At 51.3% G+C, this 18,544-nt stretch overlaps 2 protein-coding genes across 2 annotated transcripts; one reads left to right on the plus strand and one right to left on the minus strand.

Annotated features, from left to right (window-relative positions):
* The first annotated feature begins 780 nt into the window (after positions 1-780).
* ALDH9A1 (aldehyde dehydrogenase 9 family member A1) lies at positions 781-10,945 on the plus strand. The gene is made up of 11 exons (XM_005435860.4): positions 781-1,086; positions 1,774-1,919; positions 2,994-3,123; positions 3,439-3,573; positions 4,063-4,259; positions 5,084-5,224; positions 5,881-6,069; positions 8,676-8,763; positions 9,119-9,260; positions 9,805-9,917; positions 10,029-10,945. The coding sequence occupies exons 1-11, from the start codon at positions 906-908 to the stop codon at positions 10,121-10,123; spliced, it is 1,557 nt and encodes a 518-aa protein (XP_005435917.2). The 5' UTR covers positions 781-905; the 3' UTR covers positions 10,124-10,945.
* A 208-nt stretch (positions 10,946-11,153) lies between these two features.
* On the minus strand, positions 11,154-17,753 carry MGST3 (microsomal glutathione S-transferase 3). The gene is made up of 6 exons (XM_055724877.1): positions 17,618-17,753; positions 14,977-15,100; positions 13,725-13,798; positions 13,001-13,058; positions 11,755-11,827; positions 11,154-11,389 (listed from the first exon to the last, which is right to left on the minus strand). The coding sequence occupies exons 2-6, from the start codon at positions 15,091-15,093 to the stop codon at positions 11,280-11,282; spliced, it is 432 nt and encodes a 143-aa protein (XP_055580852.1). The 5' UTR covers positions 15,094-15,100; positions 17,618-17,753; the 3' UTR covers positions 11,154-11,279.
* Positions 17,754-18,544: the final 791 nt, after the last annotated feature.

Raw genomic sequence — 18,544 nt, forward strand, 5'->3', positions numbered from 1 at the left:
TGTAATTCCTGTTTCCCTAGCATAGCCTCTCTTAGTTCAAGCAAAGCAAGCTCTGACAGCAAAGCCAGAAACACCCCAGCCTGTCACCTGCACGCATCAGCTTGGCTGAAGTGGTTTATTCTACAGGATGTAGTTGCTGGATCAAAGAGGAGCTGGTTAAGACAGCCACATCTGATCCAGTGTAATGACAAAACTGTGCTTTAATGGCTTAGGAAGTGTTAATGTGCAGTGTAGTAACCTTCCCTGCTGCTGTCACTGGGGAAGGGAAGAGTTTGTGCATCCAGAGATTATCTGAAAATTGTTGATCTGTTGCTGTAAGCTGGTTACTTTCTGGTTCCCTGGGGGTTGTTGATAACAAACTGAGAACAGTTCTCCTACACTTAGCCACTGAAAGGTCTGAATTCGAAGAATCTATCAAGTGGAATGGAAAACAAGTTTATGACTGCAGGAAGGCTGTGGTTTAGAGGGGAGAAAAAAAAAAAAAAAAAAAGACCTTCTTGTTTCTGTTTCACATGTAACTTCAAGACAAAACCCCGCGTGTACATCTCAAGCTAAATGGCAATTGTGCTCGCATCTTTGAGGTTTAACTGCTGCCAGCTGGTGCTAATTTACATACACTCGATGCTCCATCGATTCCTCTGTTAATTTTTTTTTTTTGGTCCTTTTTGACCCAAATTGCAACTTTTAGACCTCCCAGCCGGCAGGGGGAGCCCAGGCGCTGGGCAGGGCCGCGGGTTCAGGCGGGGGGGGGGGGGGGGGGGGGGCGGAGCCGAGGCCCTGAGGTAGAAAGGTGCCAGTGGGAGCTGCGTCTCCACGGTGGGGGGTTACGTGTCGCCTCTACGGCCTTTACCCTCTTCCCGTGGGGTTTTCCCGACTCCACCGCAGCCTTCCCGGCGGCCCAGCTCATGCTGGTGCGGTCCCGCTTGGCGAACCTCCTGCCCCGCCTGTGTGTACTCCGTCCCGGCCTCGCCATGAGCAGCGCTACCGGCACCCTCACCGTTAACCAGCCCCTCAACTACCGAGCGGGCTCCCGCGTTCAGCCTGCCGACGGCGGCCAGGCTGAGGAGGTGTATGAACCGGCCACAGGTACCTGGGGTGGGGGGGATAAGCCTGCGCTGAGGTGCGGGGCCGGGGGTTGCCCCCTTACTCCCCTGCAAGGCCCGGGTGCCTTCGGCTTCTCCCAGCTCTGCAGACGGGATCGCGCCTGTGCGAGCTGCCTGAGCGCCGCGGTGGTATGTGGTGGCTGCGTTTTGCCTCCTGCAGTGCAAGGCCAGCACTGGACTTTTTCACAGAAATTAGCTCTTGGCTCTCAGTTACACAAAAAAATCGAGTTCTGCCTGATTTTGGCAAAGGATGCGATTTAAACGTTGATAAAATTACTGATTTTTAATTGGAGGAATCTAGGTTTCAGCAGAATCACTTCAAGAAAGAGCGTGTTTAACTATGGTGAGGAATGCGTAACAGAGTCCTGAAGCTGGTAGTAGAAGTATAACAGGCTCCATGGGAAAGAGGAATTCTGTAACAATTAGAGTTAATTAGTAACTAGAAGATGGCTGTGGAGAATGGCAGATCTTTTAATTCAGACCAGCTGAATTGCAACACCTCTTCCATAGCCAATTACAAATCCATGGGGACCATAGCGTGAAGTCCTGTAGCCTGGTATAGGTGGCTGGAGTGAAGTGCTGGGGTTTTGATGCAAGATAAAACCATGTTCTTATTTGCTCCTTTACTGAAATATTCCTGTTACTAAATTCCTGTTTAAAACATGCTCAGGTCGCGTGATATGCAAGCTGCTCTCCTCTGGGGAGAAGGAGGTTGATCTGGCTGTGCAGAGTGCAAAGGCTGCCTTTAAAATATGGAGTCAGATGTCTGGCATGGAGCGAAGCAGGGTGCTGCTGGAGGCTGCTAGGATTATTCGGGTACGTCTCCTAGTTGGAGAGGGGTGGTTCTGTGTCTGAACTTTATTGTGGGTTAATTGGCTGTTAGGGGCTTCTGGCAGGTCTTCCAGAGCCCCAAAAGAAATAAAGGAGTTACAACCCACCTTTGCCCAGAAGAGACTGTAGGCTGCCTTGGGCAGGGCTTCAGTTTTATCACTGTATTCAAGGCCAGCATATACCTTGTCTGCTTAATTCTGTTAGAATAAATGGAAGCCATCCAATCGACTTCTTGCAGGGCTCAGACTTCCTTTCTCAACTCCAGAGATTAAGCTTCACTCATTTCAAAGCTGAAATTGTGTAACGGTCATATTGTTGATCTTTCAGCTTGTCGGACCTTGTTGCATGACGAGTCTGTCTTGTTTTAGCAATATAAAAAACGCAGGAATGCTGTTTTTTATCTTAGATATCAGATAATACACATGGGAGTGGATACAAATAAGCTAGCTCTTACCACAAATTCCTTTGTGAGATAACATGTTATTGGACATTGGAAGCTAATCTCCATCAAAGCGCAGATCTGTAAGAAACCAGTGTGTATATGCGGTGAGAAAACTGTTTTATTTCTGCCAAATGTCTGCTTTTTTGCCAGACTTCTGCAGCAGGGTAATATTTCTGCCTGGGTGATGGTCTGTTAAAGGATGCTTCCCAGCTGCCTTGCTTTGTCAGTCCTTCACTAAGCCCCCTGGTTCCACTTTGATCTTGCTGTTTGCTCTTCTTCCCACTGTAGTTCTGTGAATTCTAAACATTGTTTGCCATCTGGCTTCCAAGTTCAGGTTTGCTCATCTGTTGGATAAACAGGGATGTTAAGCAAGACTGGTCTAGCAGTGAATCACAGCAGCTGTCCGTTTGACATTCCCCTGCAATCAGTTGACCCTGGGAAACCAATAAATACCACTTAGGAATGCACCTTTTAGAGATGACAGTTTCTCATGGCGGAGCCTGGCTTACTGGTGGCAGTTTTGTTCAGGACTTGTGTGCTTGGGAAGCAGGTATCTCCTTGTGGAGTTCTACTACAGGCTTCTCTCATCTGTTGTCACTGTCCTGTACCTCTCACAGGAGCAGAGAGAAGAAATTGCCACCTTGGAAACCATCAACAATGGGAAATCCATCTTTGAAGCCAGAGTGGACATTGACATATCCTGGCAGTGCCTGGAGTATTATGCAGGACTGGCAGGATCTCTAGCTGGTAAGAACGTGATTGGAGTTTACTTTGTCCTGCTACTTGCATTTCCTGGTAACTTCCATGGCACACAACCATCTTTGCTGCTGATTTCTCTAAGAAATGGACTACTCCTTTTTCTCATGATCTTGGAAGGATTTTCAGACCTCTCCACCTAATGCTGTTGCGCTCTGTGGGCCCTTGCGCACCTTCTGTGGGCATGCCTGGGGTAAAAGCCCTGTGTCTCTCTCCAGTCAGAGCGTGATCTGGCCCCTGAGGCTCTGATAAGATGGGAAGGGGCTTTGCTGTTCTCTACCTTCTGGCTGTTTCTTTTCTTTGCAGGTGAACACATCCAGCTTCCTGGGGGATCCTTTGGGTACACTCGGAGAGAGCCCCTTGGGGTGTGTGTTGGAATTGGAGCCTGGAATTACCCTTTCCAGATTGCCTGCTGGAAGTCTGCCCCAGCTTTGGCTTGTGGTAATGGAGACTCTGCCCACACAAGCTTCTCTTTGAAGCCAAATGATCCTGTGGGGGAGAGTGATTTTGTGGGTGAAGTCTAGGATTACCTTGAAGGAGGTGTTGAAGGATTAGCAGAACCTTCAGGCTGTTACTCTGGGAGCAGGGGAAAGGAAATGGAACTGGAAACACGGCAGATGCCAAGAGGGTGGGAGTACACCAGGAAAAAGATTGATTGCTTGGCTGCGTACCAGACAAGGAAGGTCTCTGGAAAATGTCTGCAGTTGCAGGACCAGCAGCCCAATCTCCCCCAGCCCTTCCCAGGAGGAAGGTGCAGTTCTTCCCTTTTGCTGCTTGCAGAGTTCAGCTGAAACTGTTTCCTCCCGTCTCCTGGGGGGATCTTCTGGGATCTGTTGAGATGAACTCATTGTGTGGGGTGGGGTTTTTCTGTTCCCTAAAGCAGTTTGCATGTTAATCCCACCTTGCCTTTCTCTCTCTGGATTCCCCTAGGCAATGCGATGGTCTTCAAGCCTTCTCCCTTCACCCCCATTTCAGTGGTGAAGCTGGCAGAGATTTTCACAGAGGCCGGTGTGCCCAAGGGGCTCTTCAATGTGGTGCAGGGTGGGGCAACCACAGGCCAGTTTCTCTGTCATCACCCAGATGTGGCTAAAATCTCTTTCACTGGCAGCGTGCCGACTGGTGTCAAGGTAAAGGCACCTTCGCACTCAGGGACACAGGGGGTGTATAGTGCCAGCTGTCCTGGTGTGTTGTGGGTGTCGATACCTCTTTGAACTTCTGTGCATGAGGCTTGTAAAAATGGGGTGTGAGTTGGCATTTTTAGACTCAAGCAATGAGCTTGCGCATATAGGGTCACACTGGGGCTCCAGTTAACCTGCTGGGCCTGGGCAGTTGGCCCTTTCGAAGAGCCTTTTGGTCCTCTTCTCTTGTTTAGCCTCTGGTTGCAGTGAAGTCTCTGAGCTGCTAAAGTGGGTGTATGTGGGGAGGAGGGTCCATAAAACAGCAGCACTGGGAAAATGTTTGAGCGTTTCTGGCAGTAATAGTTTGGTTTAGCTGCATACAACCTACTGTTTTTAAGCAAGAGGCTAGTTTGTGTGGATTTCTTACCCTCAATTGATTCTTCAAAAATTAAAAGTCCCTAAAAAGTCTTCTAGAAATAAATTCTGATTTGAAAGAGGGGAAACGTTGCCTGTTGAATGCTCCGTGTACATGTATCTGAGGTGCAGTGACACAGATTCAGTTACAGCTGTCCTCAGCTTATGCTAAGCCCAAGACTTCCTTGTGGATGATTCTTCGGGTTTTGTTGGTTTTATCTCTAAAAAAGGAACAAGCCCCAAACCCTCTGAGACTGTCCCCAGTCTGATCTAAACACATCTAGGAAAGCTTGCCCTTTGTGCTGCTTCTGTTGTTGAAGGGCCCTGGAGGAGCTCTCCCTTGGGGGTCTCTTACCTCCCTCCACCAGCCTCCCCTTTGCCAGTGGGTGACTTGTCTCTTCTGTCCTTGTTTCCCTCAGATCATGGAGATGGCAGCTAAAGGGATCAAACCAGTCACCCTGGAGCTGGGGGGCAAATCCCCCCTTATCATCTTTTCCGACTGTGCTTTGGAGAATGCTGTGAATGGAGCCCTCATGGCCAACTTCCTTACGCAGGGTGAGGTGAGTGTCCGTGGGGAGGAGCAGACCTTCGCATTGAGGCAGGGTGATTTGAGAATTGGGCAGCAGAGCCAGCTGTGGCCTTTCGTAGTGAGGCATGCCCTGAAGTTCCCATCTTGCCACGTGTTTCCCTGTGCAGTGTCACAAGGGATGCCTTTGCAGAAGCCAGTGCAGGGTGTCCCAGCAGAGCGTGCCTTAGCCCTGTCCTTCCCAGAAGTGGAGCCTCTCTAACACCCATTACCCAGCTCAGAGTGGCTGCTTCTGTGCCCTGGGCTCCAGTCCTGCACACAGAGGTCAGAAGAAGCTGTGCTGATGTCCTCTGGAGAGGCAGAGAGTTCCAGTCCAGTGTGCTGAGCCACAGCCCTATGGGGCTCTCTCTGTTCCAAATTTTGGATCTCCACAGGTGCTGCAGATTTTGTGGAATCCTGCTGGTAGATTGGCTTACCAGGGTCATCTCTGGGAACTGAAAAGTCAGCTCAAGTTCGCTTCTGTTGGTGACGTGATGTGTTTTTGCCACCTGGTGGCATCAGTACCACCGTGTCCAGCATGAATGGTTCGGGATAATCTAGTCGTCTTTGTCCCCAGGGACAAGTTGGCTGTTTTAGCAGGACTGTGGAGTGCTGTGTGTCTTATTCTGAGCAGTCTGTCCTGTATCCCAGGTGTGCTGCAATGGCACACGTGTGTTTGTGGAGAGGAAGATACTGGATGTCTTCACAAAGGAGGTGGTGAAACGCACCCAGAAAATCAAAGTTGGAGACCCACTTCTGGAAGACACACGGATGGGAGCCCTCATCAACCGGCCCCACCTGAATCGTGTCCAGGGCTTTATCAAGCAGGCAAAGGAGCAGGTGAGATTGTGATGCTGCCTTGTGATTTCCCTGAAATGTGTCTCTTTTGTTAGACAAACAGACCAGCAGCTGCTTTTCTGCCTCTTGCCTTCCCATTTAAGCTGTTTTTTTTTTTCTTGTGGTTGAATTACTCAATAGGTGTCTTGGCCACCAGATACATTAGTCTGTGGGACCTGATGAGATGCATCCCAGAGTCCTGAGGGAATTGGCCGATGTTGCCGAGCCACTCTCTGTGATATTTGAAAAGTCATGGTAGGCAGGTGAAATCTCTGGTGACCAGAGAAAGGGAAACATTGCACCATTTTTAAAAAGGGTAGGAAGGAGGACCCTGGGAGCTGCTGACCTGTTAGCCTCACCTCTGCACCTGGGAGGATCATAGAACAGATCCTCCTAGAAGCTATGCTAAGGCACGTGGAGGACAGGGAGGTGATTCAAGGCAGCTAGGGTGGCTTCACTAAGGGCAAGTCCTGCCTGACCAACCTAGTGGCCTTCTATAATAGAGTGACTACATCAGTGGTCAAAAGAAGAGCTGTGGGTGTCATCTGTCTAGACTTCTGTGAGGCCTTTAACGTGTTTCCCCCCACAACATCCTTCTCCCTGATTCGGAGAGATACGGATTTAATGGGTGGACTGTTCGGTAGATGAGGAATTGGTTGGATGGTTGCATCCAGAGGATAGTGGTCAATGGCTCGACGTCCATGTGGAAATTGGTGATGGGTGGTGTCCCTCAGGGGTCTGTACTGGGACCGATACTGTTTAATATCTTTATCGGTGACACAGACAGTGGGATTGAGTGCACCCTCAGCAGGCTTGCAGACGACAGCAAGCTGACTGATGTTGACACGCCTGAGGGATGGAATGCCATCCAGGGGGACCTGGACAAGCTCAAGAAGTGGGCTCATGCAAACCTCATGAAGTTCAGAAAGGCCAAGTGCAAGGTCCTGCACCTGGGTTGGGGCAACTCCTGGTATCAATACAGGCTGCAAGATGAAGGGATTGAGAGCAGCCATGCAAAAAAGGACTTGAGGGTATTGGTGGATGAAAAGCTGGACACGAGTCAACAGTGTGCACTCACAGCCCAGAGAGCCAACTGTATCCTGGCCCACGTTAAAAGAAGCATGGCCAGCAGGGTGAGGGAGGTGACTGCCCCTCTGCTCCACTCTTGTGAGACCCCACCTGCAGTACTGCATTCAACTCTGGGGTCCTCAGCACAGGAAAGACATGGACCTGTTTGAGTTGGTTTAAAAGAGGGACACAATAATGATCAAAGGGGTGGAACCCCTCTCCTGGAGGGAGGGCTGAGAGAGTTGGAGTTCAGCCTGGAGAAGAAAAGGCTCTGGGGAGACATTACTGTGGCCTTCTAGTACTTAAAGAGGTCTTGTAAAAAAGATGGGGACAAACTTTTTAGCTGGGCCTGTTGCATTAGGGCAAGGCGTAATGGTTTTAAACTAGAAGAGGGTAGATTTATACCAGATAATAAGGAAGAAATTTTTTTACAATGAGAGTGGTGAAACACTGGAACGGGTTGCCCAAAGAGGTGGTAGATGCCCCATTCCTAGAAATCAAGGTCAGCTTGGACAGGGCTCTGAGCAACTTGACCTAGTTGAAGATATCGCAGCTCATTGAAGGGGTGGGGGGGAGGGGGTTGGACTAGATGACCTTTAAGGGTCCCTTTCAACCCAAACTATTCTATGATTAAAAGTGACCTGGTGCATATCTCTGAATCAGCATTGAAGCTGACATGACTTTTCTTATCCTGATGTTGCCAAGTTTCAGAGGTTGTGAGATACCCTGCGTGGCAGTGTGTGAAATGGGATAATCCATAATGTGTGGACTGGTTCTAAGTTGTGGTGACAACTTGCACACTGGGCAGTTACCTCCTTTGGGTTCCAGTTTTGTTGATTGGAGAAGGAGCTTACTAAGGATCAAAGGGCAAATTTATAGGCTGCTGGAAACAATCTCTGTCAGAGCAGTAAGATCTACCGAGGCTCTTTGGTTTTTTTTTTCTCCAGGTTTTATTTGTTAAGTGTGAAGATGTTTTAAATGTTAGCACTAGGTATGTGACCAGGTGTAGCAAATTGGGGATGGGCTGGAGAAGGGGAAACATGAGGAAAGACAGAAGGGCTAGGTGAGGATTTGGAAACAGGAAAGAGGGATGGGGAAGGAAATCCCTTTAGGTTTAGATTTAGAGATAAAGCAGGGCATTTTATGGAGGTAGGTGTTTGTTGCCAGGGTGCTAAGGGACTGGTTGACTCACGAACAAGGGAATTTGCACCTTGTGAAGATGTGGACATTAATATGATGCCAGCTGAGAATCTGCTCCTAGTTATAATTGCTCCCCTCCAATGTACACTGGCTCCTGTTTGGGGTGCAAGCGCCACTAGCACTGTTTGGACTTGTAGGATGAGTCTCACCCCCTGAGCCTGATCTAACAGTGGTGATCTGTCAGAAGTCCTGACCTGGAGAGACAACAGGGAGGGCACAGGCACTGGTTTGTCAAATGGGACTGTAAACCCAGGAGGGAGTATCAGCCAGCCAGAGCTGCGGCAGCGGGGCGGGACACTCCTTGGACATACCTGCCTACCCTCTGCTTGGCTCTTTTTCAGGGGGCAGAGGTGCTGTGTGGTGGGGACCTGTATATGCCAGATGACCCGAAGCTGAAGAATGGCTACTACATGCGACCCTGTGTGTTAGGTGTGATCCTTTCTATTCATGGTCTTCTACAGGGATGTTGCTGAGTTTCTTCTAGGGAAAGCCACGTTCAGCATAACCTGCCTCTGTGTACGTCCATGGTGGACAGGCACTCATATGGGTGTTCTAGAGAGAGCTGAGGCACCCAAGAGCTGCATCCAGGGTCTGACAGGAATCATGCAGTTAGTGCCTTTGCTGCCTTGAGATGCAGGATGCGACTTGCTCCTCTGCTGACCAAGCTGGGGTGGGGGGCTGTGCAGTGCTGAGTGCTGTCTCAAAGGCTCTGTGGGTTGCTGAATGCAAAGACTGTGCCACTGGCTCTTCCACCTGAAGCACATGTGCTCTGTCATGCTTCCAGGGAACTGCAGAGATGACATGACATGTGTGAAGGAAGAGATCTTTGGGCCTGTCATGTCCATCCTACCATTTGACACTGAGGAGGAGGTTATAGAGAGAGCCAACGCTACTAAATTTGGCCTGGCAGGTGGTGTCTTCACCAGGTACGACTGGATAGTGTGGCTGGTGTGGAAGCAGTCTAGGGAGGGGAGGAAAAGGAGGAAATACTGCAGCAACTTGATGCTTCTCTTGCAGTGCCTGGCATGGGTAAGGATATCCTCTTACAGAAAAGCTAGAGCAAGGGATTGCCAAAAGGGGAGTTTTGTAAATGACTGCACATCTCCCAGTTTTTCTTGAAAGGTTAGGTGGGCCCAGCTGTCCAGATTCCTTCCAGCCTGCTGCCTTCCTGCCTCTCCAGGAGATGTGCATCAGGAGCCTGCTACGCTGCTGAAAGTGTGCAAAGATGGCTTTTGGCAGCTTGCCATAGTCTGCTTTGCTGGTGTCCTTGTCCTGCCCTCTCAAATCAAATGCAGTTTTGAATGTCCTTGGGAATATGTACTGCATCCTTTGAGCAGGCAAAGACAGAGTAGGGCAGTTCAGGCTCCAAAAACCACTGTGACCTGCTGGCTGTTGTTTAGTATGACGTTGGCGGGCAGGGACGGAGGGCATGGATGGGAAGGATCCAGCTGAATTGCCCTTTTCCTGCAGGGATATCCAGAAGGCTCATAGGGTAGTGGCTGCTCTCAAGGCCGGGATGTGCTTCATTAACAACTACAACATCAGCCCTGTGGAGCTGCCTTTTGGAGGATACAAGTCATCAGGTGAGCTCTGTTTGACCTTCCCCGGTATGACTACATGACAGTTACAGGGGGGTATGAGTGATACCGGGCACTGCCTGGAGCTGTGTTCTCACTTCTGGCTTGTCCCTGCAGGATTTGGCAGAGAAAACGGGCGGGCAGCCATTGAGTACTACTCACAGCTGAAGACTGTCTGCGTGGAGATGGGTGATGTGGAATCTGTATTTTAGTGGGTCTGGGTCCTGCGCAAGGGAGCATCAGCCAGTTCTTGCCCATCAGCCAGAGAGGTGGATCACTTCCAAGCAATAAAGTGCTCTAAAATTCTAAGTGCCTGGAGGGAGACAGGGCTGGAGCAGCATTTAGCCACCCTGCTCCTGCAAGGGGGAAAGGCATGCACAGGGCTCAGCCTGTGGGCCTGCTCTGTCCTGTCTGGTGGAAGATGGGAACCATGGAGTAGGAGGCAGCAATATAGTTTTCCAGCTGCAGCTTGTGCAGCTACGTAGGTGTTACTATAGGCTTGTCAGTGGCAGAGGCCTGGCCCAGGCTGCTTCTCCTGCTGCATGCCTTGAACCCCATTGCCTTCCACCCTCGGTCAACTTCTGTTTTGGCTTCTTAACAGAATGCACATACAAGCTCTTGGACGCACTCGTGTCCTGTAGCCATAGGCTGTGTCTATGACTACATAAAACCTTTAGGGTAGGATTGTTTGTTCCTTTTAGTCCCCTTATAAACACAAATTTTGTTTTTTTCTATCTGTACCTCTCTTCCAACATGGAACAAAATATTGTGGGGAGGGTTAGCTGATGCTCATAATTCTACACTGCCTGGAACAGGCACAGTCCTGAGAATCATCGCCACACACAGAGTATGGAGCACAGCCAAAGTGGTAGCAGGCTCCACCACAGGATAGAAGGCCGCTACTCTTAAGCAAAAGCTATTTGATTTTTTTCCTATAGGCCTACTGTTCTTTATAAACATGATACAGCAACAACTTTTTAATGTTTGCCTACATCTTTTTTCAGCAATCAAATAAATGTTAACTCTGTTTGGAACATCTTATTGCAGAGTGACATGAATTGAGTGGTCCAGAAACAGGGCTGCTGCTGTATGGGTAAAACAGGCTGCAAGATTGCTTTTCAGTCACTAAAATCATAAAAGCTAGAACTTCTCTGCCTGATGGGCAGATTTCTCTATTCCTACAAATCAAGAGCATTTTGCATTCTGCAGAACTTCTGAAGAAAACCCTCTAAAACTTCAGGATGAAAATACAGAATTGACAACTTCATTTTATTGAATAAGGAGAAAAGGAAAACAAAAAACAGGAAATGAAATAGAAATCAAAACAAAACTCCCTTTAGTTTCCCAGGCAGCCATCACAATGGTCAGTTAGCCCTGGCAGATCCAGCCGAGGTGCTGGCAAGCTGAGCACACACCTGTGCCCACCAGCCCAATGAGTGCAACTGAACCAATGGCCCCTCTCCTTCGGTTTTTTGGATCTGGTGGGGGAAAAAGGAAAAAAAAAAAAAAAAAGTGTGTTTTGTCAGGTCACCAGCCCATGACTGAAAGACTAGCCCATCCTGAAAATAAAAGAGAGCAGGAACTACAGATAAATCTCAAGGCAAAACAGCAGGCACCAGCTCAGGCCATGTACCTACCCTCTGTCCGTGCTGTTATTAGACTAGAGCTCTTCCTATCAGTCAGAAAAGCATACTGCAGAGTTAGCAAACAGCCTGTGGACCTGCACCCTGACTGTGAGCTTTATGCTGCCTCCTTGATGTGAGCTGGATGAAGGAGCCTTGAGGCTGCTGTAAGAGACTTGAGTTGCCAAGTGCCCACTGGGTGCTGCAGGGTAAAGACTCACCTCCTGTGTAGTAGCCATAGGCATAAAGGATTCTCCCAAGAATCCAGGTGATGCCAAGCCCTGTGGCCATTCGCTAGAGAGAAAGGAAAATCATTAAAGGTTTTAGAGACCTGCGTCTTGCACCTGTTTAGCTATTATAGCTGCCCTGTTTCAAAGGAGTGACTACCAACTATGGCATGGGTCCTGACCTTGCTAGGACAACTGGGAGTCAGCACAGTGGAGGCAGGCGACTGATGCAGCATGTTTGCTGGTGACTGATGCAGGTGAGTTGGGTATAGGAGGAGTCACTTCCATGACACCTATGGCGAGGGAGCATGTGATCTGCTGCAGAACCTTGCTCTTTTGTAGCACAGCTCTTCCCAAGCAAGAAATGGTGAAGTACTACAGGCAGCAGGTGCTGAATCTTGTTTCACCACAGTCCAATTAATGAGCTAGACCAAGTGCCAGGATCTTGGAGGCAGCTGTTGCCTCAAGCCCTACTCCACTGCCTCCAGCAGGTGTACAGGTTTTCCTGCTGTGGGCATTAAAAACTTCCACCTTGCTGCTTTATTTAGAGCTTGCTGCAGTGTGGCTCCTGTTTGCCAGATTTGCCTGTGCTGCTTGCTTCCCTCTCCAAATATGAATATTCAGGAAGGACCTGATTTGTCTTTTGGTGGCAAAGAGCCTCTCCCACATGCTTGCCTCCTCGTGAGTTGTCTACCTTGTTCAGCTAAAAATAACCCAGGGTTTTTTGATCCTTTGCACGCCTTCTTTGGTGGTGGGAGTGAGTGGGAAGATCATCATGTTCCACATCTATTCTTGCCAGATAAACTCCTTGTGAAAATGTGTTTAGGTGGGGCTAAAAGCGTTCCTTGTCCTCCATGCAACTAGCTGCTGAGAAGCACTACTGTGAGTCCAGCAGGACCCTGCAGAACTCAGAACCAGGCAGTGTTGGAGGGACCCTTCCCACTCGATGGACTGGAGGCTGTGAATGCTTCCATTTGTCCAACAAGGCACCCTTAGGGGAAGGGAAGGGGTCCGATAGCTGAAGCAGCAGTAATGAGTTTATTAAATACTTGCAATTCCCCTGCACAAGACCTTCTACAACTACATTTTCAGAAAGGGCACAGCTGTGAAGAGTGACACGGCTAGCGGAGCAGCCTGCTGCCTGCAGAGGGGCTAGCTTGGCCTGCTGCCCCCCACAGTCCCCCAGGCAGGGAGCAGGAGCAGGGTTAGTCATACAGACCTGCACCGCAGCATCACTTACCGGGTGATAGAGTCCTCCGGTAGCTAGGAAGAACAGGAAGATGGGGTAAACTTCCAATCTGAAAATAAAAACAAGGAGGTTGTGTTTGTGCTGAAGTTGTTTACAAAAAGGAAACTCCAGAAATGCAGAAGCTGTGAGCATCCCCTGCCAAAGTCTCTGTTGGGCCTGACCTGGAAGTCTCTGTGCTCGATGCTGTGGCCACAGATGGAAGGAATCTGAGCATGCACAAACCTTTAGGAACTTCCCCCATCTGTACGTCTCTCCAAGGCCAGCCACCTTCTGTTTTATGTCCAAAGCCACTGCTAAATACTACTTAACACCAGCTGAATCAGTTGTTGTTCCTCCCAACACCCCTCTGTACTGTTGCAGCCTGGTCCGTGGTAGCTGGGTGGACTTAAGCCTGTCCCCAGGGAGACCTGGGCAGCACCACAGATCAGCAGCCCCCAGACAGGCTCTTCTGGAAATGCGATTTCTAGTGTCCCAAGCTACCCATGGAGGCAAAGAGCTGGGTGCTTGGGAAGAGGAGGCTGCTTCACAGCCCTGTCTTGTGGTTTTAAGGCATGGCAAGGAGCCAGCACGGCCTTACTGCTAAGCATTACGTGGCCATGTGCTTTCATCAAGTGTTGAGCCTGAACTTAAGCACTTGGCAGCAGCAAGTCTAGCTGTAGGCCCTGCTTCACAGCCCTGTTTATTTTCAGGGCCTGAGTTCATACATGTTACTCACGTGTTCTGGTGTGCCCGCTGGATGCAGTTGAATATACGTCCGTGTTCAGGGTCTGTGCTGTACATGGTTGGATACTGCCAAAAAAAACCACCAAACCAGCAAAATATGAGCAAGTGCAGTTTGGGCTCAGGAGCCTGTTCTCCAGCAGTGAGGAGTGTGCCCTGCAGCTGCTGCCTGGGTGCTTGCAAGACTGACTTCCATTGGCAAGTTAGAGCCTGGCTCTGGCCCTGTAGCCCACAAATGTTTTGTTGAAATTGCTGCTTGCCCCGGGCCACTTCCCGAACTCCCTGAGCAACCCGACTGTCCCCTGGAGCTGGCCCTGCTTCGAGCAGAAGATAGCCAGGCACTGGGTGACCGACCGCCTTGTTGAAATCCCATCTCTGTGGAGGAGAGAGCAAAGCAGCATTACTGAGGACACCCCCCCACCTCTCCTGGGGAGCTGGCAGCAACCCATCACTCAGGAACAGGCTGGGAGGACGCTGCCAGCTGGAGCTGCTGCTTGGCTGCAGAGGCTTCCCTAAGCCTGACATCCAGTGCTCTGTGCATCATACACACGGGGTACGTTTTCTGTAACCCTGACTTCATGCAGTACGAGCAGGGTCACTCCAACAGGCACGTGGGGCCTGCAGCACACACCCAGGGCTGTCCTTGTGCCTACCGCCTGCTTGTCACTTTGCCAAGTGATGTGGGGGAAAAAGCAAAGAGCATTTGTGCTCGGAGCCAAGTGGCAATGCAGCCTCTGCATGCCATGGCCCTGACTCATCAACAGGACCAGCTGCTCAACCCAGCCCAGAGCCCTGCCCAGCTCAAGGGCTCCTCAATGGATGCTGAGGGAAGGTCACTTTGAAAGACCTCTTGTGGTAGGGCTCACATGCTCCCTCTGAGTTTGGGAAACCCTCCTGTCACTTTTGTTCCACTACGGTCCCTCTGCCCTCCAACACTGCATCAGCCTTCTCTGCAGGGAGAAAGGGCTGCGCAGTTTCTTGCTCATCAGTGTTTCCAAGTGAAAACTTGTGCTTTCAGCTATCGTGCCTTGGAGCCAAGCGCCTGGTGTCCCAAACCCTGAGCTCTGTTGTGCCGTCTGCTCCAGGCTGGAGAGCCAGAATAGCAGCTCCATCCCTTCCACATCTGTGTGGTGGGGCAGGAAATGTCAGCAAGTCACCTCAAAATAAGCAAGGTGTCACCCAGCTTGTTTGCAACATCTCCTTCAGTCTGGCTCCGACCTTCCCATTCCCTCAGCCTTAGTACTAACCTCCACGTTGTACTTCTTGCGGGCCTTGGCCACTTTCACCGCGAGGTGTGTGACCAAGACGAAGCTGGCAGCTCCTGTCAGGATGACGTAGCCATACTCCTTTGAGAGAACAGCCATCTTGGTGCTGTCAGAGAAAGAGAGTCCATTACTATTTCGGGGTATGACTGGAGAAGTACCACATGCAGATATGTGCGTGTAGAAGAGCTGCTGAGCATGGACCCAAGACCTTGCAGCACGAGGACTAGCTGACAGAAGAGTGAAATGGCGAGCTGGGGAATTTTCACTTCTTGGTGCCTGCTGGGAATTCAAGCAGAGCAAACCAAAAGGGCTCTCTGCGCAGTTCCTGTCAAGCAAGCTTTAAAATCACTTTGGTGTTCATGGGAGGTGGTATCTGGAGGAACCTTGTCCAGCCTCTGGTTCAGAGCAGGACTACAGCCAATAGTAGGTCCCATCAACTCACCGCCGCAGTGCGGTGCCTGCAGGGATGCTCTGGAGAGGTGGACAGAAACTGATTGTTCATGGCCACTCCCAACACCAGAGCTAGGGGCCACCAAATGAAGTCAGGAAACAGATTCAAAACAAACCAAAAGAGGTGGGTTTTTTGTGCAGTGGGAAGCAGACCTGTGGAACTCCCGGCAGAGGGTTGTTGCAAATGCAGGCAGTTTTCATAAATTCGAGTGGAAACTGGGCAAGCTCCGGGAATATATTATTCAGAGGTAAATTGGGAATTACAATACAGACAAACACAAGCTGGCTCAGAAATCCCCTGAGCTGAAAGGAGCCGGGCTACATGAATGGGTAGCTTGTACCCCTGAGGTCATCCTTACATAATAATAAACCCTACCACAACAGCAATAATAGCCAAACCTTTTCAGGAAGGAGGCACTGCCCAGATGAGCACTGCTCACCCCCACAGCTTCAAGGAGCCCTCTCCGAGTCACAAGTCAGTGTACAGCCTCAAACAACACCCAGCTGCTGGCATTTGCCAACATCTGCACAAGCAGGACAGCCAGCCAGGAGACACCAGGGCCTGCGTGGTTCTCATTTAGTGGTTCTGCGCTTCCCCACACAGGCCTGAGACAGAAGCACGGAGCAGAAGGCGCATCCAGCAGCCTCCAGCACGCTGCCCCGCAGCAGGGCTGTGTTGCGTGCTTCTCCCTCCTTCCTGCTCCCCATCTGCCGGGCCTGCCGTCAGCTGTCAGCTGCGCTGCTGGGAGCTGCTCCACACCCAGCACTCCAGCACCTTCCCCGGCTGCAAGGGAGCACAGCGCCCTTCCCTGCACCCATCCGACGCTGGTCATCTTGCACAATCCCAAACCTCAGATGTCGTCTGTCTGCGTGACCCAAGATGGTGCCGCATGATGCAGCACATCAGAAAGAGAGCAGACATCTCTCTCCAAAGCAAACCCCAGCTGATTCCTATCTCCATCTGGTGCCTCCACCATGTAGCAAGGTTTTGGTGTCTCCTGCACTGTCCCACCAGCACAACCTGTTGGTCTGGGGGAAAATGGGCCACCGGTGCAAACAGCCTTCCTACTGCAGTAGCACCAGCACCCCTCACGAATGATCTTTAGGGGCTACAGGATTTTATTTCTCATTTGCAAAGGGGCTGTTATCGATAGAGCAAGGTGAAGACAACGGCTGGCTTCGTCCGCATAAAGCTTGGTAAACAGTGATCAGTAAGAACACTGAAAACCTAAAGTAAGGAAGAAAAGTCAGCTGCACCCATGTGTAATAGAGGTTACCACCTGACAGATGACACCCCAAAACCAGAACACGTTCCCACCCAGCAGAGAGGTTGATGGTCACATTTCCCCCTTCAAATTACCCGCCTGCCAGCAAGACCCAGACATCTCACCTTCACAGGGCTAAACGATAATCTGGGGTTTTACTTTAGCAGCAAAGAGCACAGCAAAGCATTAAGCCGGGTGTATTATAAAGCTGCTACTCTGACACCACTGGTATAAAACTGTACCTCAGGCCACTGCTTTAGGAATGTGGAGCCATCTGAAAGCACTCCAAAGTCACCAGGACTTTGGGCCTCTCCCATGGCATGCCTTGCGGCTGATTCCGCACTCTGGTGCCCTGAGCGTTGCAGCAACCTTTGTCAGCAGCTGCAAGGACTTTGCTGCGAGGACTTTGCTGCCAAGCACTGACGCGCCGCACGAGCTGAGTTTGTATCTTCCATGCAACAACGTTTCAAGCCAGAGCCCCACGATTCTGGAGCATGACCCGGCACAGACGGGGAGCTGTAGCAAAGAGCTGCCCGGGGGTGCTTTTGCTCCAGAATAACGGCTTTTACCGAGCGTTTTGAGTCAGCAAAGCTCCTTAAGTCTCCCCGCGCAGCCCCACGCTTGGACCCTGGCTGGCCCACCGCCTCCCAGCCCGGACTTCCTCTCCAGCCAGCAGAGCCCCTGCCCCCCCGCTGCCGGCGGCCGAGCCCCCGCAAGCCCTGCGGGCTCCGGCTGTGCCCCCGCGGGGGTGCGGGCCTGCCCCCCCCGGCACTTCCCGCCGGCGCCCCGGCCCGGGGGGCAGCGGTCGCTCTGTCTGTGGTTCAGTCTCTCCGGCTGACCGGCACAAGCATTCGGATCCGCTCGGAGCCCCCGGAGGGGCGAGCGGAGGGTCCCCGGGCTGCACTCACCCTCCGGCGCGGCGCGGTGCGGTGCGGGTAGGCAGCGAGGAGCGGCGCCGGGGCTGCCCGCGGTACCGCCCGCAGGCGGGGCCCCACCGCGCCGCCCCGCTGCACCGGCGCAGCTGCGAGAGGGGGCGGCCCGGGCGTGCCGGGGGAGGGGGCAGCGGCCCGGTGTCGGGGGGCACTGCAGGGCGTGTTCGTAGCCCAGCGGGCCGCGGGGGGCACCGGGGGCAGCTCCCCTGGCCCCCAGCTCTGCCTGTGTGCCCCCAGCACACAACACCCTCGGCCGGCTGCGCTGCCGCCCCTACTCGTAACCCTTCGTGTCCCACCTAAGAAAGATTGCAGCTTTGGTTCGGAGCCTGCAGTTTAGTGGCCCTCAGAGAGCGTGGGGGTGCTGAAACCTTGTGCTTTCCCCTTTTATTTCACCAGATCCTGCTGGTGTTGGATGAAGAAGCCAGTGTTTCACACATGGAGTTGCTGTACTCGGTCGTGTAAGCAGATACTTCTCCTGGCAGTTACCAGCGTTAGCGATACGAAGGGTCTTTCTTACATCTCCTGTTGTACTGATCTGATGTGCAACCCTGGGGCTTTGGCATCGAAACACAAGCGTTTCCGAGAATACTTGGAGTGTCTGTAACCAGTATTTTTTACGTTTTAAAAAAATACCTAGTTTTAGGGATATGTGATAGACAACTGGAGCTGGAACAATGTTCCTAAACCAGCGGAGGTCCAGGGGATCTGGCCGCAGGGGGCTACAGATGGTGTCTTTTGCTCTCACTGGTGTAATGAGGAGGATGGCAAGACCCAGAGAAATCTCAGGCCCCTGGAAGTCCTGGTTTTAATCTCTTTGCTCACACACCTGCCTTTCCACAGCAGAAATTTCTTGGATTCCCCGGGGCTCCAGTAAGCTGTCTAGGCTGGTCCCAGTAAGCTCTG

Source organism: Falco cherrug, chromosome 12 (genome assembly GCF_023634085.1).
Source record: "Falco cherrug isolate bFalChe1 chromosome 12, bFalChe1.pri, whole genome shotgun sequence".
Classification (NCBI taxonomy): Eukaryota; Metazoa; Chordata; class Aves; order Falconiformes; family Falconidae; genus Falco; species Falco cherrug.